Source organism: Danio aesculapii, chromosome 7, assembly GCF_903798145.1.
Source record: "Danio aesculapii chromosome 7, fDanAes4.1, whole genome shotgun sequence".
Lineage (NCBI taxonomy): Eukaryota > Metazoa > Chordata > Actinopteri > Cypriniformes > Danionidae > Danio > Danio aesculapii.
Window position 1 is genome coordinate 37,523,856 of NC_079441.1, and position 27,483 is coordinate 37,551,338.

A 27,483-nucleotide genomic window follows, 5' to 3' on the forward strand; every position below is an offset into this window, starting at 1 on the left:
CATATTAAGAGACTTAACTGAACATACAAAAACACTATAGAATGTAAACATTCAACCTGTTGTTCAATCAAAGATTAAAATGTCAATAATCTTGGAGGCGTGGTCTATCCTCCTCCTGTCGCATCCGGGCTGTTTACACTAAACTACACGGACCGCAAACCGGAAGTGCCGCCTGAAATTCGCAAGATTGGCAGAGTTGCGAAGACTTCAATAGGGAGCGCTGAAAACTAGGTAAATCCATTTCTCCTTATTGGCTTTATGAAACCTGCAAGGTTTCACTCTGCGTGTTTTCTGATCCGCAAAATCTAGCCATTCGTCTGGGCAACGCTATCGTTTCCGCTCTGTTGTTAAGTCGAGGTGAAGCAGGTTTGCAGCTAGTTAGCCTAGCAGACTGTCGATTAGTAAAACCGAGCCAATGTGTGCAGCATCTGACTTTCTGCATTAACGCCATCACTGAGACTTGAACTGTTTCGTGTTGTTTATATCACATGCCTGGATGTTGGCTCAGTTCCTGCTGAGTAAACACACGGTTACGTGTCCAGATGTGGCGTTTGCTTGGAATACGACATCATCTGTCCTGAGCAGGGCTCTTAATGGGTAACATATCAAACGATTTTAACCAGAGTATATTTGGCTTTTAACGTCTAGCACTGCAAAGTTTGGAAGGATGTCTGGCATGAGCGGTATTTTTAACTTGCTGGACAGAAGACGAGAGACTGACCCTGCCAGAGATAGACTAACGTTACCCTGTGAAAGAGTAGAAATCTAAATATGAGCACGAACACAATGTCGACGTTTTTCTTGTATTATTAAACTAATTAAAGATAACTAATAAAGATGAATTATAGTTTTTTTATAGCGTTTGAAAAAGCTATGAGAGCTCCAGCTAAAAATAAAGGCCAAGTTTACATTTAGTTAAAAATCAATAAATAAATGAAAATAATAGTTATTGATATTGCTGTACTCAACGACTATTTTAAACGGACCTTATCTCAAAGGGACAGTTTGATTATGAAAATTATGATTTTTAATCTCCCTCCACTGGTTACAAACCTATTTCTGTTTCTTTTCTCTGATGAACACAAAACAAGAGATTTTGAAGAATGTTGTAAATCGTTAGCCTTTGACCTCCATGGTATTTTTTTCTCTCCTATGGATGTCAATGACTACCAGTAATGTACCAATGACATTCTTCAAAATAACAGAAAAAGAGTAAATGGTGAGAGCACTTTACATTTAAGGAAAAAAGTCAAGTAAAATGAACTTCTTAAGGCAAGTCTTTTACAAGCTGAATGTGAAATCTACACATTTCTAAACTGAAGTCCTGCAGAGATCATTTGCTGTGTTTCCCTCCCCAGGATCTATGTGTAAATAAATGGCGACACTGCAGAGAGATTAGCAGAATCACATGACCACCAAACACTCTGCTCTGCTTTCATGTGCTTCATTCTGCAGATTATTTTAAGGCATGGCACTGTGTTTATGAACTGAGCACATCTGAACCATATTAAAGTGCCCTACTCGAAACACAACAGAAAATGATTGCTGCATGTGCTTTTATTAACTTGTGAATGAGGATTACTGCATCAGCAGCGATCCTTTATGAGTGGCGTCTGACAGAAGATGCTGGCATTCAGGAATATTGAACTGCTGCAAGCTATGCGCACAGACTCCTGTTTTGTTTTTTTATGTGCAGTTATAAGTAGAGCTAGACCAGAAATCTCAGTTTCTCTTTATGGAAATCCAATAACCAATATTTAGACCGATAAGTGCAGATAAAAAAAAAAATCTGATGCTGTTTGCAAAAATACATTAAACAACTGATTTTATTTTAAAACCTTTACTTTAAAAAAACAACTAAATCTTTATTTTCACAAAGTCATTTATAAATCACTCTTCTGTGGTCCTCTTTCTTTCCCCAAACTCCCACATTGCAGACAAACAGCATTAATAATAGGGCTGGGTGAATTGGCCTAACGATTATTTTATTTATACAATTTTTTTGCCCTCATAGTGAGAGTGAGAGATTTCTGAATGAAGTGTGCATTACTTCATTTTAAAATAATTGAAGGAAACGCACACTATCAAATATCTATGATTATTTATTAAACATCAACGCTGAACAACTGAAATTAAAACACACGCAGCTCTCCACGCCGCCCACCCTCTTCACCACCACCAAATCGACCAATCACAAAGCTTGCGCCATGTGTCGTTTTGACGTGTAGTTACAGTTTTTTTGAGAGGTGTGCACTGTGCAGGTATGCGAAGGTTGCGCTGGACCCTACCCGTGTGCTTGGCAGAAGTATAATATCAGAATAATATATTAAGTATAAATCATAATATAATAAGTATAAATTAGTATTAACATAGCGGGGTCACGTGACTCCACAAACCGTAGGGAAAGTGATTAAAAAAATTGACCTGGAAAAATTAGATCAATTATAGGTTCTGAATGTTGATTGAGATTACTTTTCGATGAGTCGCCCAGCCCTAATTAATAGGCTACATTTATTGTGTTGACAGTTCATTTTCTTACTTCTCCAATATAATAACATTATAAATATGCATTTATCTTTTATGTTGTGCGTCACTGATTGTAAAATTAGTGAAATAAACTAATTATAATTACATAAGATAAAGGCATGACCAAACCGTAAATAGAAGATGCCAAATTGGCCACTCTAGGTTAAGCCATTTGTATCTTGTTGAAGAACGTTGCACCACTGTCAAGCCTCCCTCAGCATTAAGCATATTTTGTTAAACTACTAGACAAGATATTTATACCGAGAGCACTTTGAAGGGTGTTTTAAAAAATATTTATCATATACTGAACTGAAAAATCATGTTTAATGTTTTTAATTTGATGTTTTTTAAAATCTTTCATTGAATTGTGAAGTTGCTATTAATATGTAATATGTTTATTATCTATATTGATCTTTCAATATAGACACAATAAAAACACAAACAAACACAAGAATAGCACTAGCTAGTATTGATTTTATTCACAACAGCTAGTCTTTTGAAAAGCATAGAGTTGATTTTTGGAGGTGTTGAGCTTTCTTTGGGTCTCTTGTTTTTAAGCTCTCTTTAGGGTCTTTGTGCGTGAAGTGCTGGTTGACTTGACCGAGTGTGGTCTTGAGGCACAACTGTGAATGAGGCGCATTGTTTTTGCTGATGATCTTGTGAACCCATTCATTAGTTAGCAGGCAATATAAGAGCGAAAGAGGAAAGATTATGGATGGGTTCTGTTTGGTCAGAACTAAACGATATCAGCATTTATTCAACCAGATTTTTTATTGTTTTAGCTTAACCCATGTGTGCAGGTGGGGATGTTTTCATCCAAGATGGGGTGATTTTTGAGGCTTAATTTGCCAACAATGTCCTCTGTGTTTCAGCTAATGGAAAGAATTTTTGGTGACAAATCTTATTTTGACACATATTTTGGGAAAATGCTTTGACATTTTTCAAAAACTCTGGGATAATTGCAGCTCTGCACAAGACGTTTGGCCAGCGGAGCCTGGTTTCTCTCAAGGTTTTTTTTCTTCACTTCCGCCATTAGTGAAGTTTTTTTTCCCTCTCCGCTGTCGCCACTGGCTTGCATGGTTCGGGATCTGTAGAGCTGCGCATCGTTGGATTTGCCCTTCAATATTTGGACTCTCAGTAGTGATTATTAAACCACACTGAACTGAGCTAAACTGAACTGAACTTAAACACTACAAACTGAACTACACTGTTCCTATTTACTGTGACCTTTTATGTGAAGCTGCTTTGACACAATCTACATTGTATAAGCGCTATACAAATAAAGGTGAATTGAATTGAATAATTGACTAACCTTTCATTATGTTTGCGGCTGTTTTTGACCCATTGACTTCAATTATAACCACATTTTTTTTGATTGCAAAGCCATAAGATCAATGGGGCAAAAACAGCCATGAGCATAACGAAAGGGTAGTCAATTTGAACAATACACAAGGGTTAATATAAGTTTGTCTTTTTATTTGTTTTTAGTATCGGCTTTAATTATTATGATTTATTGTCAATCTAAAGGAAATTTTGTCTTTTTATTCATTTTAACCTCAGGAAAAATATCCACTACCGTGTTAGTGGCTAATAGAGATGTAATTAAACAATATAAACCAAAACGTAGAACATCTATAGCACTTCGAAGGTGAAGAGAGCTTCTCGACTGTAGTATAAGTGCAGTCGTCAGTTACAACAGACATAAGCTGTGCTCTTCAATCACAGTGACACATGGACGGCTCAGGTTATGCCCGTCACCTCAAGACTTTCAGTGTTTAGAGATGGACGTGGGTGTCATTGCAGAGTGAACACTGTCACAGCAGCCGGTAAATGTGAAACTGGGTTTGCTGGAGTTGAGGAAGTATATAAATAGGGTATTATATAAAGATAAAAATGGGAGCAGAGGGTAAAGCCGTGATTTCTTGTCAGTATACGGCTGGGCAGCCACATTGCCGCGCGGCACCAAAGCGAGGGACTGTCACAGCAGATCAGCGTCTGAGCCCTACTGATGATGGCACTAGTAGCCTTCAAGCTATACACACACAGATTAAAAATAAATAACACATTCACAATGCAAAGTATTTTAATAAGTACAGAATATGTTATAGGATAATATGAAGAATTTTGTTTTACAAACCACAAAGCTCCTAAATAAAAATTGAAAGATAAGTTGGTGAGAGGATTATTGTTGTGGTCCTCATTCTTATGGCACTAAGAGGTTATCTTATTTACACCATAGACACTGTACACTAGAGGAGCATTGTTTATTTGTGTGCTTCAGTGTTTGAATGCATAAAAGCTGTTCACTGTATTTGCCATTGCTTTTTTCCACTGCATGGTTCCCTCAATGAAATCTACAGGCAGGCTTTCACTTGAATGCACAATGTGCTGTTTTATGAAGAGTAAACCGTATTAGTTATTGGTGGTTGATTGCTTAATATACAGTGGAATGCACATGGAAGCTAAATATGTGATCTGACAATGAATCTTATTTTGAAATCATGCTAATTTAATGGAATCAAATTAAGTGGCACAGTTTTCTTGCTCTTTTGAATGTAATATTACAGCGGTAATGAAACTACATCTATTACTTCTGCAAAACATCAGAAAAGCTCATTCACTTTTCAGAGGTCAGCATTCATTTTAGGCATTCATTCATGTTCAGAGCACAAATCAAGATATCTTAAACCAGATCTTTCTGATAGAAATCTGTAGTAGGGCTGCACAATACAGTATATCATTTCAGCTTCGATATGGCAATGTGTGTATCTACAGTAGGACATCGCAGGATGTGTTTAATCATAATAGTGTAAAAGTTTGTCATTGTTTTTAAAGTGGTAGTTTACCCAAAAATATAACTTTACTCACTATTTTCATTTCACCATTCACTTGTTTCAAACGTTTATGAGTGTCTTTCATGTTGAACACAAAAAGAATTTTTAATATTTTAATAACTCATAAATGTTTAAAACAAGGGTAGAGTAAATAGTGAGTCATTTTTCTTTTTCATCACTGTCTTGATTGTAGCTTTTACCCTTTAACTACCCCACCAAGCAATACAATTTTGGATTGTATTTCTTAACTCCTAATGTCACTAGTTAACAGTCATGCATTTTTTTTCAAAATTTTTTTCAACACATCCCATAATTTCTCAAATATCAACCTCTAGCAAATGGTTGATATGTCGGTTTATGGTAAAAGAACCAGAATTAATACATATACTTTGAAAAATCAGAAAATATGAAATGTAAGACCAATTTATTCAAAGTGTAATAAAAATAAAACATTATTAAATACTTAATCATCATTATTTTTTTGAAGTATGCCATAAAATATTTCAGTTCTCATTTAACTTGTTTTCTTTTTTTCTTTCTTTTTTTTTACAATAAAGCCAAAATCAAGTGTAGTGCAACAGGATTTGGTTTAATTTGTTTTGTAATCCAAAGATGGTGTGTGTGTAAATCATTATTTAAAACAGTTATTCTTTAAATGACTTCAACAGTCATTATTTAAAACAGTCAAAATATGGTTAACCCTTTGCTAGAGCAGGCAGTTAAAGATTACATTATATACTATGAAGACTTTGCAGTGTTGATAATTCAATATCTGTACCTGAATACTGTTAGACTCTCCAGAAAACTAATTTTAAACTAAATCTAAAATGAAGAATTCTTCATTTTAGAATCCAAATAAAGCTGTTTAAGTTATCTGGTGATATTATATTCACATCGCAATATATATCGCAGAAATACAAAATACAAAAAACATTGTGATACAAAATATCACAATGTCAGATTTTTTTAATATCGTGCAGCTCTGGTCTGTAGTACAATGTCCTAAAAATCTAATTCTTTAAATGGGTGGCCCAGAGTGTATTTTTAAGGCTTGGTTGTGTTTATAAGATGCAAAGCAATGTGTGCTTATGCTTCATTTGTAAAAAAAAAAAAAAAAAGGCATGTTGTTTTTTTAATATATCTTACTTTGAATATATACAGCTACTCAGCTAACATGAAATCGACTGTCATATTAGTGTCTTTCTCATATATTCGGGTCAGCATGTTTAAGTTAAATGAAACATTCACATATCTTTTGCGGGTTCATAATTTGGGATGTATAACACAGGGAAAGCAGCCGCATAGAGAGACACTGCAGCGCTGGATTGTGGTTGTTTACAGCGGTTTGACTGATAAATATGAATTTGAAACTAAATTGTTAACGGTGTCAAACAGCATTTCCTGTTGTTTACATCCTTGTTGATGTCCTCGCTACAACATACCGTTAACGCTAGAAACTGCATGTAATAAATCAATTTTACAAATAAAAACACTTACAGGTCCTTTGTCAAATGCTAGCTATATATTTTGTATAATTCTCTAGAACATAATTAAAATTAAACTGTAAGCACTTCTCTCTTTGTGTTGTGTCCTTTGGAAGCCCAAATACAGAAACGGAAGAAGCTCTCTGGAAATAGCAGTGTTTGGGCGGCATTTTAGCTTTCTCTGCCATAACATTACAGCACTACAGCGCCTCTGGCCACGCCCCTTCGCTGTGCAGGGTGTGTGCGCATGGTGAATGCATGTAACCTGAAGCGTTTGCGATCTCACTAACCCGGATGTATTTTTTGTAGACCCCAAACTTTGTTCGCTGTAGGCTTTGCTAAGCTAACTCTGTAAAAGCCAATGTCTCCCTTTGCATTGAACTTTGAGCGTATTACATTTAGAGTTGTTGTTTATGTTCACACAGCTACATTATACATCAACTGAAGTTTAAAATATGATATCGTAGTGGACCACACCTTTAGGGAGTTTTGTGAGCAGATTTTTTTATGGAGGCACAGAAATCACTCAATTTTTGTAACAACATGATGCTAAATGAATTATGATGCTTCGTAGTCTATCAGTGATGTCATTATTAATAATTCATTCTGTGCATGTAAACTTGCATTGTTATAAATGCACAAATCCAAACGTAAGCCAGAAGACTATATTAAACTTGACCTGTTGTTTTGCTGTCATTACTGTCGTTTGTTATGACACATACTTCCTTTAAACAGTCCTAACTGTGCAGTTTCATAGATAGCGACATTCTGTTATGAAACCAACTCAAATGACCTGTTCAGCTTTTCTCATTGTGGTCACTCGTGTGAGTCAGTCAGGCACTGAACCTGCAAGTGTGTGTGCATGTGAAAACACTGCATTTACGCATGGGCTTATGCTGACAGACAGGAACGGCAGATCTCAGCATAGCATTGTGCGCTATCGAGACTAACACACTTGTGTTTGAATTGTGTTGTCTTAGAGGACCGTCATGTCCTCTGACCTGCTGGTGGATCTTCATGATGATCTGGGAGGAGACGACTCTCCTAGTGCTGCTCTGGACCAGCTCAAACTGGTACAGGACAAACAGTGGCCACCGGATGACCCTTCCAGCCTGAGCAAATCTGGTGAGTGCATGACGATAGGAGCTGTGCATGTGTGTGTGTGTTCTACAGAATCATGAGTGGGGTTTGTATTTTTATTGTATTGCAATTATAAGTGTCATAAAATGCATGACTTCAGAGAAAGAATCTATATAAAAAAGGATGTCATTTCCAGGAATACCAAAAACTGCTTTTATCTTGAATACCAATCATACGCTCTATATTTAGAGGAGAAGAAGTGGAGCTGAAACCTTCCGGTTGACGTAATTGTCACAGCCTATTTAAGAACCAGCAGAAAACTCAAGAAGTCATGCAGTATTACTCATATCATTCACACACACTTACGACACTGGCGTACACCCAGAGACACACTTCATTATTCTGACAGAGGATGACTGTGTCTGGACGTTTGTGTGTGTGCGTTAACAGTCCGGTATAATTGTTTCATCAACTGCATGCCTCGAAAATCAACCTTTTCTGCTATTAGTTTTACCAGACTTTTCGCATGGCTAAAGCAGAAACATCAGGAATAAACCAGATTCTCAAAATTAGTGATTAGTTAAAAAACATTTATCTGATTCTGAATCTTACATGGATTTTATGTTGGTTAAAAGGATGGTTCACCCAAGAATGAAAATTTACTCCCTCAATTGGTTCCAAACCTGAATTTCTTTTTTCTGTTTGAACAATGTTAGAAAACTGGTAGCAGTTGACATCCATAGTAGGAGAAAAAAGTACAATGGAAATCAATGGGATGTCAAACAGAAGAGAGAAATTTAAACGTATTTGGTATGTGGATGGTAAGTGATGACAGAGTAATATTTCTGTAATAATAATAATAATAATAATAATAATATTATTATATTAAACTATATATATATATATATATATATATATATATATATATATATATATATATATATATATATATATATATATATATACATACACACATACATACACACATACATATACTCATTATAACATTATATATTATACATTCACCGGCCACTTTATTAGGTGTCCAACTGCACGTTAACGCAAGTTTCTATCCAGCCAATCACATGGCAGGAACTCAGTGCTTTTAGGCATGTAGACATGGTCAAGACGATCTGCTGCAGTTCAAACAGGGCATCAGAATGGGGAAGAAAGGTGATTTAAGTGACTTTGAACATGGCATGATTGTTGGTACCAGATGGACTGGTCTGAGTATTTCAGAAACTGCTGATCTACTAGTATTTTCACACACAACCATCTCTAGGGTTTACAGAGAGTGTTCCAAAAAATAAAAAAAATATCCAGTGAGCGGCAGTTCTGTGAGTGCAAATGCCTTGTTGATGTCAGAGGAAAATGGCCAGACTAAAAGGCAACAATAACTCAAATATCCACTCGTTACAACCGAGGTATGCAGAAGGACATCTCTGAATGCACAACACGTTCAACCTTCAGGTGGATGGTCTACTGCAGCAGAAGACTACACTGGGTGCCACTCCTGGCAGCTAAGAACATGAAGAGTTGTCCTAAAACTATTGAACGACATCTATTCTGGAAAATTTGAATATATAGTTCAGGCTATTATAAAAGTCTAAACTTTATTCGAACCTCCGTGCTGAAAAACTACAAAATACAATATCTTCCAGTCTAGGGAGAATCATTACGTACAAATATTTATCATCTTGATGTCGTGACTGGAATTTGAATAGTCTCTGTAGACGGCGCCAATGTGCGTACTTTCATTTCTTAATCATAACCTTCCAAATTGCTTGAGTTATTGTTCATTAGCTGAGACAGTTGTTTTTCTCATCAATTTGCTGGGTGTTTATTTAAGGTCCTGATCATTTACTTTAACCAGTGAAGCTGCAAGGCACAGGACATTTTATTCTTCTCATTCTGCTTCTGCGAGGCTTCACAGAAGTACAACGAGAAGCATCTGAGAAGTGTATTTACCTTTTACCACACTTTAACCATGTATCACAGTGTATTCATGAATCAAAAGCATATTTTATGATGCATAATAATCATTTAATAAACATTACATGCATAATAATTACATTATAAGCACATAATAATCATTTATTATGACCCTGGACAACAAAACCAGTCTAAAGTTGGAGGATATATTTTTTTCAATTGATTTTGATTTATTTCAATAAAAAAAACTCAATAATAAAACTCCCTCAGAATCCATATTTTCACAAAGTATACATCAGTTTATAGCTTATCTATTCAGATGAATAAATGGACACTTTTTTGGTCCAGGGTCACATTTTGCATAGAAATTTTATATTACAATGCGTTCTGTAAAATATTTATGATTTTATTTATTTGAAATATATTTATTTATTTTTTTCTGCAGCTTCAGACATTAAAAGTCTTGGTGACACATCACATCTGCCCTGGGATGACCCCTTTTATGACATCGCCAGACATCAGATTGTGGAGGTGGCAGGTGAGATGTATAAGCATCACACATGACATCATCGGCTAGCAGTTGTTTTGGTTCTGAAGCCTTTTAATCTGTCTCCTTCTTTACAGGAGACGATAACTTTGGCCGGAAGGTGATTGTCTTTAATGCTTGCCGTATGCCACCCCAACATCAGCTGGATCATCATAAACTTCTCATGTAGGCACCATTACTCTTGCTTGATTTATGTGCTTCATTTGTAGACGTATGAAGCTGGGCTGTCAGCTATGTCTTAAATATTACTGCAGTGTCTTTTTGTCCTAAATGCGGGTGGTTAATATAATTTGTATTATTATTTGTCTGTGTTGTCATACACAGATGTGCACGGGACACTTTAAAGATTACGGTCAAACTCGGAGAACAAAAAAGTACAGGGAAAACAATGATTGTGATTGAAGGAGATAAGTTGTCCTTGGGTTTTAATCCTTGATTTGTGTTTGTTTGCACCGTTTATTTGGTCAAACAATATATTTTGTTTTTTCAATTTGGTATTTTGTAAATAGACTGATTAAGTCCTTACAACTTTAACATTTCTTTCTGTTTTTTTTTTAAATATAAACGTGTTTTTTAAAGTCAGCATGAACCAGAAGTTGCTGAGCCTTTTTTTCAGTATATTGATGCACACTCAAACAGAATATCGAGTAGGGGTCGGGGCTTTCTTTTTGCATATCATTCCATGACACACTCGATTCACACAGGCATCAGCATCAACGCTTGGCATTCACTTTTAATAGGTGACATCAAGCGTTGCTGAACTGAATTGTGAGTCCGTCGGCGTCAATTTAGCAACATTGCTCGCTGCAGGACTATTCAAGTGCCAACGGAAGAGTCAGCCAATCAGATAGCTTGCAAATACCCCAGCTAAGACAGTAGCCGATTGGACTAATTTCAGCCCCAACTTCAGACACGCCCTCAGTCAAGCCTTGTGAGAATTGGGTGTAAGAGGGGTGTGGTTAAAAGTATTGTGGCTGAAGCTGTCAAACTGAGATCATCAGAGAAGCACCACAACTCCAAACATGAAAGCAAATGGTCAGACTTTGATTGAAGATTACCAAAACAAACGTTATTTTTCAGTAGGTTAATTGTTAACCTAAGGAATAACAATGTGCACTAGCAAAGTGAACAGTAAATTTTTATTTCGCACACTTTAAATCAGGGGTCACCAATCTCGGTCCTGGAGGGTCGGTGTCCCTGCAGGATTTAGATCCAACTTACCTCAACACACCTGCCTGGATGTTTCAAGTATACCTAGTAAGACTTTGATTAGCTTGTTCAGGTGTCTTTGATTAGGGTTGGAGCCAAAATCTGCAGGACACCGGCCCTCTAGGAACAAGTTTGGTGACCCCTGCTTTAAATGTTTAAAAAAATATTTCAAATATCAAATATATTTTGTTATCATTTATAGAAATATTTTTAAAAAATTAACGTGTCCTTAAAATCAAACGATTTATTTATTTTTAATATTTTATCTGTAGGATTTTTAAAATAAATTTGCACAAAACAAAAAAACTAACAGTCAACAACAACAACAAAAAACAAACACATCCTCAACACTTATTTCCCCTTTGTGGGTTTAACAGAAGAGGCACATAGCTAACAGTCTGCAAACATTGAGGTTTAAGTCCTCAAGCGTCATACAAATGCACAGCAAGTGTATGTATAGGGTGCATAAACAACTCTATTATAGTAGTAGAAAAAATGTAAAAAGGAAAATACAAAAAGATATACACTCTACATACAAAACTAACCATTCAGTGTATAATAGCAGAAGGGTGCTGTAGTCCTGTAGCAAGCCAATTGTGGTTGATGTGAAGGGCAATACAAGGTTACAGTGAGAGGAAAAAGAAAGGAGGAACCTTTAAAATGAAACTGTTTTTGGCAGATATACAAAATATAAGTTGTCTAATGTATTCATATTAAATGAAACGGTTTTATTGTTTAGTTCTCATAAAAAAAGCATAGTTTAAAATGTAAAAATGCTTACTAACTAATATTAGTTCATTTCACATCCTTGAGGTTTTGCTTCCGTCATTGCTGGCTTTTCAGCTTTCAACCACTCATATGCTGAGTAATAAATAAACCAACCATGTGTTCAGTAAATGTGTCAAAACATCACAATGCTTTTTAATGAAGTGCAATAGAAACAGAATCTTGCATCTGTTCAGTTCCCTTTTATGAACTGTTTTGAGAGGATAATGGCTTGTATAATGAAACCTAGAGTCTATAAGAGAAAGCTGAAGTTTCAGATATCATAAGTGCAGATTTTCCTTCAATCTGTTTCATCGTTCAATGTGAAGTTAGGATTTGCTGTGGATTTGTTCAATTATTGATATTTGTGTGCAGGTATTTGAAGCAGACTCTTGATAAGTATGTGGAGAGTGATTACACCCTCATCTACTTCCATCACGGTCTGACCAGTGAGAACAAGCCCTCACTAAGCTGGCTTCGGGATGCCTATCGGGAGTTTGACAGGAAGTGAGTGACGCTGCAGTTAGTGAGAGGCTCATTAATGCTTTAACAGCAGAATCCAAAAGAAAGCCTCTCTCTAATACCGTATCACTGTGTCTGTTGCAGGTATAAGAAAAATATCAAGGCACTGTACATCGTCCATCCCACCATGTTTATCAGAACTATCCTTATTCTTTTCAAGCCCATCATCAGGTCAGTCCCACAGTATTGTTTTATTCACGTCTTAATTTTATAGAGGGCTCTGTACTGTTTTTATGCTAAACAGTAACATTTTTGTTACTTTTATCAGTTTCTTTTTTCTGTTGAACCCCAGAGGTCATTGATATTCACAGTAGGAAAATAAAAATATCTTCTCTTGTGTTCAACAGAATAAAGAAATTCGAATGGGTTTGGAACAAGGTGATCTATCTATTTAAAGTCTACTTGAATCGTAACTAAGTTCAGTATGTTAATGTATTTCCAGTTGAAATGGAATATTGAGTAGAGGCGGGGCTTTATGCACGTCATTCACTTGTAGCAAACTAATGGTAAGGGGGGCGTGGTTAAGAATATAGTGGCTGAAGCAGTCAAACTGACATTAGCAGAGAAGGACGACAATTTGAAACATGCAAGCAAATGACCACACTTTTTAACATTTTTTTTAAAAACTATTTTTATTTTTAACATTGTCATACAAATTGACAGGTTCAGGGTGTCCGTGGGATCATAAAATGTCTTAAATTTTAAAAACAACATTTTAGGTCTTAAAAAGTCTTAAATTCACTGAAATGTTGTGTGTCTTAAATTATTTTAAACAGGTCTTTCCAAGTAAAGCTACCTAATCGGTTGACATCCATCCAATCATCAACAGTGCCTCTTAATAAAACCTTTTTTTCTATATTTAAGTTTGTATTCAAGTTTTTTAGTAACTAAGTAAAAGTATTTAAATAGCCCATTTATTGTGTTTGGTCATACACCCAAAGTGCTTCACAATCATGAGGGGGATCTCTCTACACCAGGGGTCACCAAACTTGTTCCTGGAGGGCCGGTGTGCTGCAGATTTTAGCTCCAACCCTAATCAAACACACCTGAACAAGCTAATCAAGGTCTTACTAGGTATACTTGAAACACCCAGCCAGGTGTGTTGAGGCAAGTTGGAGCTAAAACCTGCAGGGACACCGGCCCTTCAGGACCGAGATTGGTGACCCCTGCTCTACACCATCATAAGTGTGCAGCATCCACTTGGATGATGCGACGGCAGCCACAAGTCAACGGCGCCAGTGCGTTCACCACACACTAGCTATTGGTGGAGTGGAGAAACAGTGATAGAGCCAATTGGATGAATGGGGATGATTGGTAGGCCATGATCAGTAAGGGTCGATGGAGGGAATTTGGCCAAGACACCAGGATTACACCCTTACTTTTATTGCAAAGAGATATAATTTACAATAGCTGTTAGACATTTTTTACAGCAGGTCCCCCAAATTAAATTCACTAATTCCCAGGGACAGAAAACTAAAAACAATTACATAGTTCCTCATGATAATAACAGAGCAATGTATCCCTTTACGTTATCTTCCATTCATACAAAAACTCTATACAGAAATAAGGGGAGTGGATATAATAGTTATAAATAAGCATGAAACTTAAGGTTTTAAAACAGGAGCTCATTAGGTTGAATAGATGTTATACTCAATCAGTTTGGTCCACGAAAAAGGCCACGAAATATATATTTGTGATTATTTATGTAATTGTCTCCACAATAAATATACTTTTAGCAGTGTTAAACTTGTCTTTAAACAAATGTTGAAAACAATTTATACAATTAGAGTTTTCTTATTTTAACACATTAAAGTTTCTTTCTGGCAAGCAAAAGAAATAACCATTAGTGTTTAGCTAATTTCATTCATAATAGTCTTAAAAAGTCTTACATTTGACTTGGAGCCTGCAGAAACCCTGAGGTTTAAATTTTCTAAATCAAACAAAAAGTGCTTCAGGGGTAGTGAATGTGTCGGTGCTCTTTGGCTAAGGGATTCATAAAGATAAACAGCAAAATCATAAGCCCAAGGCTCTCGGAAAGTAAGTGGAAAAAATGAAAAAACCTACAAATATGGCTATTTTTTCCATGTTATAGAAAATAGCCGTATTAATAACGGCTTTTAAATTTTTTCACACACTTTTCGAGTGCCTTGGACTTATGATTGTTTAGATTTTCAGTTTAGCTAAATAAAAAATACAACAAGAATAATATATATAGACTCAAAATAACCTAATACACTTTGATAGAAAAAATAATAATAATATTAAATAATACAGCGATATTTGTATTTGTCTCATCTGTATACTTTCAATGTCCAGCAGAAATGGACAGACTTTGATTGAAGATTACCAATACAAACTTTTTCCCCCAGAGGATAAACTTGCACGTATTTATTGTTTGCCTAAAGAATGAAATCCTCCATTCTATTTTCATATTATGCTTTTCTTCTGTTGACAGCTTTAAGTTTGGCCGGAAGATAAATTACATCAATTATTTGAGTGAGCTGGAGGAGATTGTGAAGTGTGATCAGCTGGTGATCCCCAACAGAGTCCGAGAGTAAGAAATGATGCTTTAAAATATGCAGTTTAAATGCATGTCTGATTGGATATCAATGTCATTTCTGTTAAGATCTGATTACGGTTGGGTTTTTTTTTTCAGGTACGATGATAAGATCCGTCTGTCCCTTAAGCCGTCTGTTGTTCCTGGACCAATCTCTCCCCCTCGTAGTCCTCCTCTTCCTTTCCAGCAGTTTGGAGTCTCTCTGACAACGTGAGTTTCCCTGAACACTCTTCCTCTTATAATTCACTGACTGGATGCAACCAACAGTAGAATACTTGCAAACCAAGCAGATGAGCTTAGCACATGTTAAATGAGTATCTTAAATGTAAAATATGGTTGTTGTTGTTGTTGTTTTTTCCTGTCCTCCTAAATCTGGGGTTGGGAACCTTTTTCCAGCAGATACCATTTCTGATGTTTTTGGCAAATGCATTTTTTTAAAGAGCCATTGGGGTATATATTAAGGCATAATCAACGGCTAGCCGTGCATTAAGGGATTTTAATGCACAACGTGGAGTTTGGTCGCCTCTGCGAACTGCATTAAAATCCTTTAACACACGGCAAGCCGTTGATAATCCCACTTATTTCATGGTCATTTGCCAAGATAGGCATAAATTTAAAATAGTTTTGCTCTTTGCAGCGCAATATTTGTCTGAATTTTTGTCAGTTTTGACATGTTAGATTTTCTAGTCCCTCCACTGGATCTGGTGTGACAGGCTGACAGGTGGAGAGAGTGTGCGCATGTGCGTGTTGTTTATAGGCCTACCTGCTAATATTAAGATGCGATTTCATCAATCCATTCACAGGTGGACAAATAAGACATTCTCAGTCAGACCTGGAATTTGTTTCCAGTCATGTGTTTTTTTTTTTTTTTTTTTGTCTACTTTCTACCACCTCTCTGATGAGGGAGGATCTGTATGTATATTGGCTTTCTCTTAACATTACCTTTAATACTGTGAACACTGGGCTACCTATGGGAGAAGTTCCACGATTTACATTTCATAATCAACATACAAATCTTATTAAAAGTACCATATCAATTAAATACACTTTAGGAATATGTTACTTTATGCATTGACTGATGAAATTAAAGATCATTTATTTTATTTCCTGTCAACTTTAAGCCTTCACACTTTATTCTGTTTAGTTTTAACATGCCGCTTTTATAAAATCCGTTTAACAAATATTTTTGAACATCTTAACCTCCTAGAGCTTGAGTGTCCACATACATGGATGGCACATTTTAGCTCTTAAGTGGCTATTTAAAATACTTTTAAATGTTTTATATTTTGTTACAGACATACAGTGTCATCCTGCAACTGTTTTGCAGCATCTGAAATGTCCCAATCACGATTTTTAATTGTCCAAAATGGGGGGAAAAAATTGTTTTTACTCTCTGATAGTCAAAGCAAGTAAAACAATTCTATGTTAAATATGCATTAAAAGAATTCAGAAAAAAGTGTTATGTAAATTCGGACCACGAGTCCACATACAGTCAGAATTAGACAAAATTATTAGCCCCCTCTTGAATTTATTTTTTTTTTATATTTCCCAAATGATGTTTAACTGAGCAAGGAAATTTTCACAGTATGTCTGATAATATTTTTTCTTCTGGAGAAAATCTTATTTGTTTTATTTTGGCAAGAATAAAAGCAGTTTTTATTTTTTTTTATGAACCATGTTAAGGTCAAAATTATTAGCCATTTTAAGCTAATTTTTTTTTGACTGTCTACAGAACAAACCATTATACAATAACTTGCGTAATTACCCTAGTCTGCCTAGTTAGCCTAATTAACCTAGTTAAGCCTTTAAATGTCACTTTAAGCTGTATAGAAGTGTCTTGAAAAATATCTAGTCAAATATTATTTACTGTCATCATGGCAAAGATGAAATAAATCAGTTATTATTAAAACTATTATGTGTAGAAATGTGTTGAAAAAATCTTCTCTCCATTAAATAGAAATTGGGGGAAAATAAATGGGGCAAATAATTCAAGGGGCTAATAATTCTGACTTCAACTGTATATGGAAATCATTTTTCTCTAAAAGTACATATCAATAGATGATACTTAGGTTTTTATTGTAATTAAGTTCTAATTTGCCCAAATAGCATAGAGAAAAAAAACTTTATGTAAAAAAACATCTTGGGCCTTAAGAGGTTATGGAAATAATGTAAATATGTAATTATATGTAATTATGCCTCTTTCAAATTAAATTATTAGGCTCTGCAAATTGATATCACGGAATTGATCTAACAAAAAGACTGCGATCGTTGCTTTGAGAATAATATCGTTACGATTACTAATAACACATTAATCTATACACATGAAATTAAACATTCACAAAGTTGTATGGAGCACCAATTCAAGGGCACATAGGCATTTTCAAGAGAAAGCAGCCAAAGCCTATTTCAGAAATTTCTGCTGGTAAATATGTAAGTTAGGGAAATCTTGCAAAAGAAAAAACATATCAGGACAGGTAAGAGAACATTCTGCTTTATTGATCTTTTTTAAAACAAAAGCAATTAGCCAAACACGCAGGATCAGTGTAATATTACATTATTTACGGTCATAAATAAATTATAAAACTTATCTCTGCTATCTGCCAAAAAATTCAGAAATAATTTCCCTGGGAATTAGAGAAAAAATAACAGGTTCACAAGTCCAAAGACTGATGATTAGATACACCAAAGATTATTTATATATCACATTTTAACAACAGAGATTAGATATTATTAGCCGTTCAGCAGAGCTTTCAACATTTTTAAAGACACACTAACCTTATACATTAACTGCCGATTTGACTTTAAAATAACTATATTTTCACTTGAAAAACTCTTAAAACTTGATTTTGTAGCATAATTTATAAGTATTTATCTAATTTTGTGGATTTCCCATCCGCCATTAACAGTCCTCTTCCTCCCTTGCAACGCATGCAAGTTGTTATGGTAACTACATGTTTGGGAGAAGCGCATTTATTTCGAACTGCGATCAAAACTGACTGGAAATACCTGTGTGTTTCAATGAAAATAACGCACACCCTCCAGCCAATCAGAATTAAGAATTTCAACAGACCATGCAATAATACTATATAGATGTATACATTAGTACTATAAAGCAAATAGCATATAGTAAGTTTATTCACAATGTTGCACATGCGCATTGGTCAAAACATCCTTTTATTTTAAAGTTCTTTTAGAGTTCTTATTAGTTTTGCTTTTACAAAAAAATTACAATAAAAAGGAATTGCAATTGTGTTTTCAACAGGAAACTGATTTCTAGTAACAATAATAATTCATTTCATCATTAATTAACTTAGTAATTCTAATTATAATTTTTAAACTGTAAAACATAATTTTTTTTTTTTGGAGGGGGGGGGGTCACCTTTAATGTATAGGACAGTAGAGGGTATTTGACAGGAAAGCACGGGGAGCAGAGACAGGGGAAGGATCGGCATAGGAACACGAGGCGGGAATCAAAAATCTTATTGAAGGGAGACAGCTGGAGAGCCACATATTTTTGGTCAAAGAGCCACATGTGGCTCGCAAGCCATAGGTTTCCTACTGCCCTAAATTAATTCATTATTTCATCTTACAAATCTCATGTCTTCTCCTACAACTGTACAGTAAGACTATATGATATTTTACACCTCTTGTGCCAGATTTCGCAGGAAATTGCAAACATGCATCATTTTCCTGTGCATGTCTGGTCATAAAATGGAGAAAAGTAACTTTAGCTGCTTAGGCATGTAAATATGGTGTAGGAGTAGCGTGAAGCAACAGTTGGCTGTCATAACGAGTGTGACATGTTAAGCATGGGTCACACAAACTAGCAAACAACAAAGAAATGATAAAGAAAGAAAGAAAGAAAAAAATAAAGAAAGAAAGAAAGACGGTCTGTAGGAGTCTGTAATAAAACCTGAATCAACATTGGCTTTTTTCCGAGTTTTAAAAGATCATTCTTCTCTCTTATTCATTTATTAATTGTTTTATTTAACTAATAGATAGCCAAGTAGCTCACTAATAGTAGAATGAGTTCCTTATGTAGCTTGCTTATATATGCGTCATTTCTATGTGAGTGCTTATGCTGTGCTGGTTTTTATGTTCAAATAAACAATAACATAAATATACTTGAGCCTGAGTAGTTTTTTTATCAATCAAGGTTCAGAGGTGAAAAAATAAAACAAATTTTATACTCCTTAATTTAAAAGCAGCATTACTCCAGAAAATGTTCAAATGACCTGCTCTGGTCACATATTTTTCAGGCCATATTAGATGGCAAGCCAAAACACAACCAAAATATTCTTGGAGAAGACACAAAGATTTATTTCCCAACCACTAAAAAAAGGTTTGATTGTATGCATTAATATGTTCCAGCATTTTGATTGAAGTTCAGAGTGACCATTCTATTGTATTTCAGATCATTTTCCTTTCTTTTTTTTTTTTTTTAGAGCTGCTTTGCTTATGATATGGGTGTGTTTGTGTGTTTGTAATCAGATTGAAACACAGGGCAGCAGACTCAGAGGGAATTCCACTAGTCATGCGTGACACTATTGGATTCCTGCAGGAGAATGGTAGATTTTTGACTATTCTATTCTATTTGACCTTAAATGATTGTGTTTTAAAGCCCTAGTCATAGCTGGTTTTTCTACATAATTTTTTTTACTTTAATCTTCATTGTAGGTCTCCAGACAGAGGGAATATTCCGGCGTTCTGCAAATGTTTCTTTGGTGAAGGATGTCAAGGCAAAATATAACTCTGGTAAAGCCATGAAATGCTCTGTATAGGGATGAAGTCTCACATGATATTTCCTGTTCATAAGAATGATCAGCATTCAATGCCCTTGTGTGTGTTTGTAGGAGAGGAAGTGAATTTCTCTCAGCTGGAAGATGTTCACTTGGCAGCGGTGATCTTGAAGATGTTCCTCAGAGAACTGCCAGAGCCGCTGCTCACCTACCAGCTGTACAACGACATTGTCAACTTCCACAGTGAGAACACAAACACAATACCTCTTAACACTAGAAGCCTCACTAAACATTTCTTTGCAAATGTTTTGCCACACACACACTGTTACACTAATTTACTTTCTGTGGTCCTTGTGTGAATTCAGATGTTGACAACGAGTCTCAGGCAGAAAGGATTCAGAACATGCTGATGTCACTCCCTGACGAGAACTATGCATCACTGCGCTTTCTTGTACAGTTCCTTGCTCAGGTAAAGGAAATGATAATCGACAATAAGGGATTTTAATTTAACCCTTGTGCATTTTTTGTTTGTTTGTTGTGATTGTTTTGGTGTGCTGATACAAACAGCTGTTTTTATTAAATTTTTAATGTTTATTTTGTCATAAGATTTCCTTTCATATATCTATTATTTACTTCTGTAGATACAAAAAACAAGACAAAAACCTTCTGGACAAAAATATCCCCATTGAAACCCATTTAATGCCAATATTTGTTTTCAGTGCGGTATTTAGCAAAAAGTCCTACATTCTTAATTAATAAGCTCATTTTGTGTACAAGGTTTCAAAGTTTACATAAAATGTACAAATTTAATATATTTTGATTCATATTTTCCAGTTTGACCGGTTGAGCAAATAATCATTTTCTTCCTGTTTTCTGCTTTTGTGTACTGCAGACCAAATGAATTAAAATGACGTACCTGCAAATACATGGATATTTTAGTTTGGACAGGAGAGTTTGTTTTTATGTACATGCTGAGATATTTTAATGTGAGTGAGTGGTAGTTTTGTTTTTAAGATTAAGACTGATATTATTTTTTGCACAAAGACTCATGCAAGACTTTAATAAAATATTCTACGTCACCTTTAGAATATGAAAAATAATACATATGTATTTTAATTATGTAAACAAACAATTAAATATATCTTTCTCTGCGCCAGTGGTGTAGTGGTTAGTTAGTCGACACATGCACTCCGGTGCTTATTGCGACCCGAGTTCGATTCCCGCCTCGCGGTCCCATGCTGATCCTTCCCCTCTCTCTGCTCTCCATGCTTTCCTGTCAATACTCTCTACTGTCCAATCCATTGAAGGTGAAAACCCTGAAAAAATTATTACAAAAAAAAAAAAAAAAAAAATATATATATATATATATATATATATATATATATATATATATATATATATATATATATATATATATATATGTACAGTTGAAGTCAGACTTATTAGCCCCCCTTTGATTTTTTTTTTTTTTTTGATTTTTAAATATTTCCCAAATGATGTTTAACAGAGCAAGGACATTTTCACAGTATGTCTGCTAATATTTTTACTTCTGAAGAAAGTCATATTTGTTTTATTTCGGCTGAAATAAAAGCAGTTTCTAATTTTTTTAAAAACATTTTACGGTCAATATTAATAGCCCCTTTAAACTAAATATTTTTCGACTGTCTACAGAACAAACCATCATTATAAAATAACTTGCCTAATTACCCTAGCCTGCCTAGTTAACCTAGTTAAGCCTTTAAATGTCACTAAGCTGTATAGAAGTGTCTTGAAAAATATCTAGTCAAATATTATTTACTGTCATCATGGCATCAAGAGAAAATAAATCAGTTATTAGAGATGAGTTATTAAAACTATTACGTGTAGAAATGTGTTGAAAAAACACCATTAAACAGAAGTTGGGGAAAAAAATAAATAAAATAAATAAATAGGGGGGCGAATAATTCAGGGGGGCTAATAATTCTCACTTCAACTGTGTGTATATGTGTGTATGTATGTGTGTATGTATATGTATATATATATATATATACATGCATACATTTTTATAATTCTTTTAATTATTTTTGGTAGGATATCATTAGGACTGACCTGGAAAAAAAATTCTAAGCTGAAAATTCATTAAATTCAAAAACATAAAATTCTATGTACTAAGCATAGCTTAGCACTTTCATTTTTGGGTGAAAAGACTTTCAATTACGGCACCTAAATCTCTCATATTTGATTAAATATACCTTGATTTGTGTTCTGAAGATAAACCAAAGTGCTATGGAATCTCATCTGCAATGTGGGTGAAATGACATTATTTCGGAGTGAACGAAGCCTTTAAAGCCTTTAAACCAAACTTACCATTTCCCACCCACACAGTTTTTTTTTTTAAATCAAACAATTTGCTCACTAAAGCCATAATCACCAAATCACCACACGACTTTGGTGATTGTCAAAAAACAGTAGAAAATTCAGCCAGGAATTTATTTTACACTGATTGTGAGTAAAATGGCAACATTATGGATTTGTACAATGGTGGAAATGCCTTAAAGGGCACATATTTTACCCCTTTTACAACATGTAAGATAAGCCTTTGGTGTGTCCAGAATGTGTCTGTAAAGTTTCAGTTTCAGCTCAAAATACCCATCAGATCATTTATTATACCTTATACCTCCCCTGTGCATGTCTGCATCTCATCATGCGTTACGTTAGATAAACAGCAGTCAGTGATAGAGACAGACTCAGACGAAGATAGAAATACAGCTCTTTAGTCAAAAATACAGATTAAGTTTATTTGATGTATTTGTGGTGGAGTTTCTTCAAGCCTTTCTGAAATGATGAGTCTCACAAAAAGGGCCCATTGCAGTGTATACACACACACACACACACACACACATTTATATGCGCGTTTATTGACACCATGTGGCTGTGGTGATTATATTGGTTGAGTATTACATATCAATTTTACTGTCTTTATTACAAACATTCAGTTTTAAACACTTACACACTTATAAAAATCACAGAGAGTTGGAACAGATATTTTAACCCCAGTTTATTTGCAAAAAATGTTCTGGGACTTGTGTATACATGTTATTATAGAAACATGGCGCCTGTCAATCAATTCGGTGGGTGGGGAAAACCACACTTTTACATCACGTTGCGGTGGGCCTCAAAATGGAAGGGGATTTGGATCCTATTTTAATGTCAGCAAATTAAAAAAAAAGAGACTTTGGGTTTTTATCACTGCAATATGACAGTGGACACACTATACCTACACACAGTTCTGTCCATAACAGCTTACAAAAGTCGATTTTCATCATAGGTGCCCTTTAAATCTCCCTCGGAAAAAAAATTGTCTGCATAGGGCTTAAACAAATTAAAATTAGCCAATAACTATTCAGGAAGGCCATAAATTTAACAGTAGACTTGCTCCATATTTTTTCTTACTTCAGTATTTGTTTTTTGTCATGGATCTTCAGGTATCTGCTGAGAGCGAAGTCAATAAGATGACCAATGCCAATCTGGCCGTTGTGTTTGGGCCCAACTTGCTGTGGGCGCAGGACGCTTCCATGACCCTCAGCGCCATCGGACCAATCAACAACTTCACCCGCGTCCTGCTCGACCTTCATCAGGACGTCTTCATCCAGTGAGGAGCAGGAGAACGTTTTCACTCCGTTTTGCTACGGTGTGTCCCATCCTTTGTGTCTCCCTCAGTATTGCCAAAAGCATGAGTATTTTAACTGGGTGAAGCTACGCAAAAAACAAACAAAGAAAAAAAGGATCCTGAAGGGCACAGAGCAGTCAAGCTTTCACTCAAATTTAGGCTGTGATCAAATTTCGACAATCGTCTCCTGTTCTCACGTAGCTGCTGTCAGACATAATGGTACTGCGCAGGCACACGAGTTTTATACGGTCTTTTAGCAGAGACCTGATCAATAAACAAACAAAGAGTTTTTATTTTTCGTTCTTTTGTGGTAGCTCATCCAAGAAAGTCAGATCTAGACTAAATGCACACGTTTTGTAAGCCATAGCTTGCACAAAGCTATGGACAAGTTCAAAGCACTACTACTCAAACTTGAAACACTTATTTTAAACTCGCTTCTTATGGCATTTAGTATGTGATGTTATGTATTGTCTCCAAGAGCTTTCATTTATATGATCATATCATTATATTATTATTTCCTGTAGTCTTTCATCTTTTTTTTGATGTCTCAGTGGTTCCAGGAACAGGGCAGATGCTTTTATGGCCAGCAAACATTTCCTGATGCCGAATCGGATTGCGAGAAGCACTCTGGTATTAATAATTCTTTGATCATAACCTGATTCTTTTATTTATATGAATATATACATATGTTTATTAGGGTTGTCATGATACTGGAATTCGATACCAATCGGTGCTGGAATTTTTCAAAACGTCCAAAACGAACATTTAAGCGCTGTTGAGGACGTTCTTAAACGCAGCTGATTTGCCATTGTGTTAACGTGATTAATGACAACAGAAATGACTGTGATTGGCCGTGAAGGTCATCGGTTCACTAAATTCACCGCTGTTTACTGTGTGTAACCACAGATACAGGGACAATGGAGCGCTTTAAAGCCATGATGTCAGCTTATAGACAAACCAGCTGATTGACGTGACTTTGAAACGCTCCAGTGTCCCTGTATCTGTGGTTACGTTCAGTAAACAGCTGTGAGTTCGGTGAACCGATGACCTTCACGGCCAATCACAGTCATTTCTGTTGAGCAGGTGAACACAATGTCAAATCAGCGCTGTTTAAGAATGCGCTCGACAAATATTCGTGTTTTTAAAATTTCAGTACCGATTGGTATCGAATTTCAGTATCGTGACAACCCTAATATAAATAAATGTATATATCTCTGCCAACATGCCCCCTTCTCTCTGTATGTGTGTATTTTGTGTGTATGTGTGGTCTTCTCAGTAATGCTGTTGTAATAATACCCCCAGACATATTTATTTTGGCCAAAGACTATATGGTTAAATGCTTGTGTGGTCAATTTTATTTATAATTAAAAGACGTACTGCCTTTCGGGGACAGTGCCATTAAAAGAGTCAGCTAAATAAAAAAAAAATATAAGGAACAATTTTTAAGACATTTTGTCCTCTTAGTAAAATTGTGGTTTTATCTGTGAGGAAACATATCATAGTGCGATGAGTTATTACCAGTGTCTTGAGTACATAAAAAAAGAAAAAAACCACAAGTACAGAAGCAGTTTTATCACAGGGCTCTGTTAGTGAAGGTCGACATTTCCCTTCGCATGAATTCCTTGATTAATGGACACAAACGGTCTGGATTTCACACAAAGGAGGTTTGTTTCATGGGTCTGACGTCCAAAAGAACCATAAAGCAGGTACTTGGGTACGGATTATTTATCAGTAATGAGTTAAGTGTGTCATATGCCTTGATATTTGAATTGTAACTGTTTACTGTAAACGTCTTGTTCATGTCAATCCATCCGTTGAGCATTGACATGTGGACCAGTGGCTTAAATAGTTTTAGACAAGCTCCCTCAAACCCAAGTGTCTGTGTGCCTTACTGGAGTGAACTGGCGATGATCTATATTAGCTGTTGATTCCCCTTCTCTGGACAGATCTGTGAACTTTGTGCCATTTTGTTGTGTGCGTATCCAAACATCGACCTGTTTACCTGTGCTGTAGACGTGCATTTCTGGTTTCCAGGTGGAACTTTGCATTACTTCTTTTGTGAAGGTTCTTTTCTTCCATTTTGGCTGTTAAAATGTATTCTGTGCTTTTGAAATCTGTACTTTTGTATATCATGTTGTGAATTCAGAGTAATAAATTGATAGAGATGGTGTACCGTGATTTTTTTTTTTTATTGTCTTTGGAAAAAACCCATGTAGTGAGCAAGTAAAATACCCTTTTCACATTTTCATTTTTATTATTTTTTTACTTGTCTTATCCCATACATTGGAAGTATCAAAATTTTTTGTCAAATGTTTTAAATCAAGGAATTACATTAGCAAATCTTTGCTACCAACATTCTCTAGAACAGGGGTGCCCAAACTTGGTCCTGGAGGGCCGGTGTCCTGCAAAGTTTAGTTCCAACCACAATCAGGCACACCTGGGCTGGCTAATCAAGCTCTTAGGCTTTCTAGAAACATCCTTGCAGGTGTGTTGAGGAAAGCTGGAGCTAAAAGTTTGGACACCCCTGCTCTAGAGAGTTTAAAAAGGGCACATACATTATAAGAATACAAACAGGAATACATTTACAGAAAGAAAGTCAACAGAGAGCAATTACATATCTTACAATTAAATATTAAATGGCTCAAAGCCAGGACATCCTGTTTTAAGTTAAAGTTACAAAGGTAATTTTATAAATACAGAGAATAGATTTAATCCAATTAAATGATTAAGAAAACATTTTGGATGAAAAAATGTCCATAATTGGAGAAAATAATGTTCTATCGCCATTCGAGGTAACCAACAATAAAATACAAATATAAAATTCTATTTACCTTAATTTAGATTATATTAAACTTTAAAACTTTGTTGAGAAATGGGGAACCATAGGTTTTACAAAATAACTAGTATTTTTAGGCCACTCTGTGATCCTTAAAGAGAGTTCACCCAAAAATGAACCTTTTTCTCACCATTTACTCACCCTCAAGTTATTATTTATGAATTTCCATCTTCTGTTGAACACAAAACAAGATAATGCTGGATGAAAAACATCCATAATAGGAACAAAAAAATTCAATGGAAGTTAAGGGCTGTTTTTTTTCCAACATTCTCTAGACTTTTTCCTTTTGGTCAACAGAAGAAACAAACTCAAACGTGTTTTGAACAATCAGAGAGACAGAATGTTCCTTTATGCTGGAACTATCCCTTTAAAAGGATTTTAATGTGTCATCAAATGATTATTGTTTGAAATATGCCTCTCTTGTTCTGCTCTGACATTTTAGTTGATCTCTGTAAATAGAAAAAGAAAAAGATTTTGTCTCTGAGACAGTACTAGGAACTGGCTGTAAAGCAGTATTTACAATTAAAGCTGTATTGCACTTTTATTTTGGTACTTAACCCTTATGTGCTGTTGAAAATATTTTCATCCACTCTGGGGTGATTTTGAGTCTTCATTTGGCCATAACTTTTTCTTTTAGCTAGCAGAATGATTTTTGGTGACAAATCTTGTTTAGACACATATTTTGAGAAAATCCTTTAAATAAAAAACAACAACAACAACAATACACTCTGGGCAAATGTACTACCCTTTTATTATGTTCGGGATAAAAACATCCCCTGAATTAAACTGCTGTAAAAATGCGT

The 27,483-nt window shown here is 35.3% G+C and overlaps 2 protein-coding genes across 2 annotated transcripts in view; one reads left to right on the forward strand and one right to left on the reverse strand.

Annotated features, from left to right (window-relative positions):
• Positions 1–120: 120 nt before the first annotated feature.
• On the forward strand, positions 121–26,016 carry arhgap1 (Rho GTPase activating protein 1). Its single transcript, XM_056461855.1, has 13 exons — positions 121–231; positions 7,825–7,969; positions 10,302–10,394; positions 10,481–10,568; positions 12,753–12,884; positions 12,984–13,070; positions 15,355–15,453; positions 15,556–15,666; positions 19,948–20,024; positions 20,134–20,211; positions 20,310–20,438; positions 20,561–20,664; positions 23,660–26,016. Exons 2-13 carry the CDS (start codon positions 7,834–7,836, stop codon positions 23,828–23,830), a joined length of 1,305 nt encoding a protein of 434 aa, XP_056317830.1. The 5' UTR covers positions 121–231; positions 7,825–7,833; the 3' UTR covers positions 23,831–26,016.
• The window catches only part of si:dkey-23n7.10 (SPRY domain-containing SOCS box protein 3), a 9,623-nt gene continuing 5,086 nt past the window's right edge, over positions 22,947–27,483 (reverse strand). Inside the window, exon 6 of the mRNA XM_056461857.1 lies at positions 22,947–23,930. Coding sequence (XP_056317832.1) covers positions 23,917–23,930 — 14 coding nt within the window. The 3' untranslated portion in view covers positions 22,947–23,916. The remainder of the gene's footprint in view (positions 23,931–27,483) is intronic.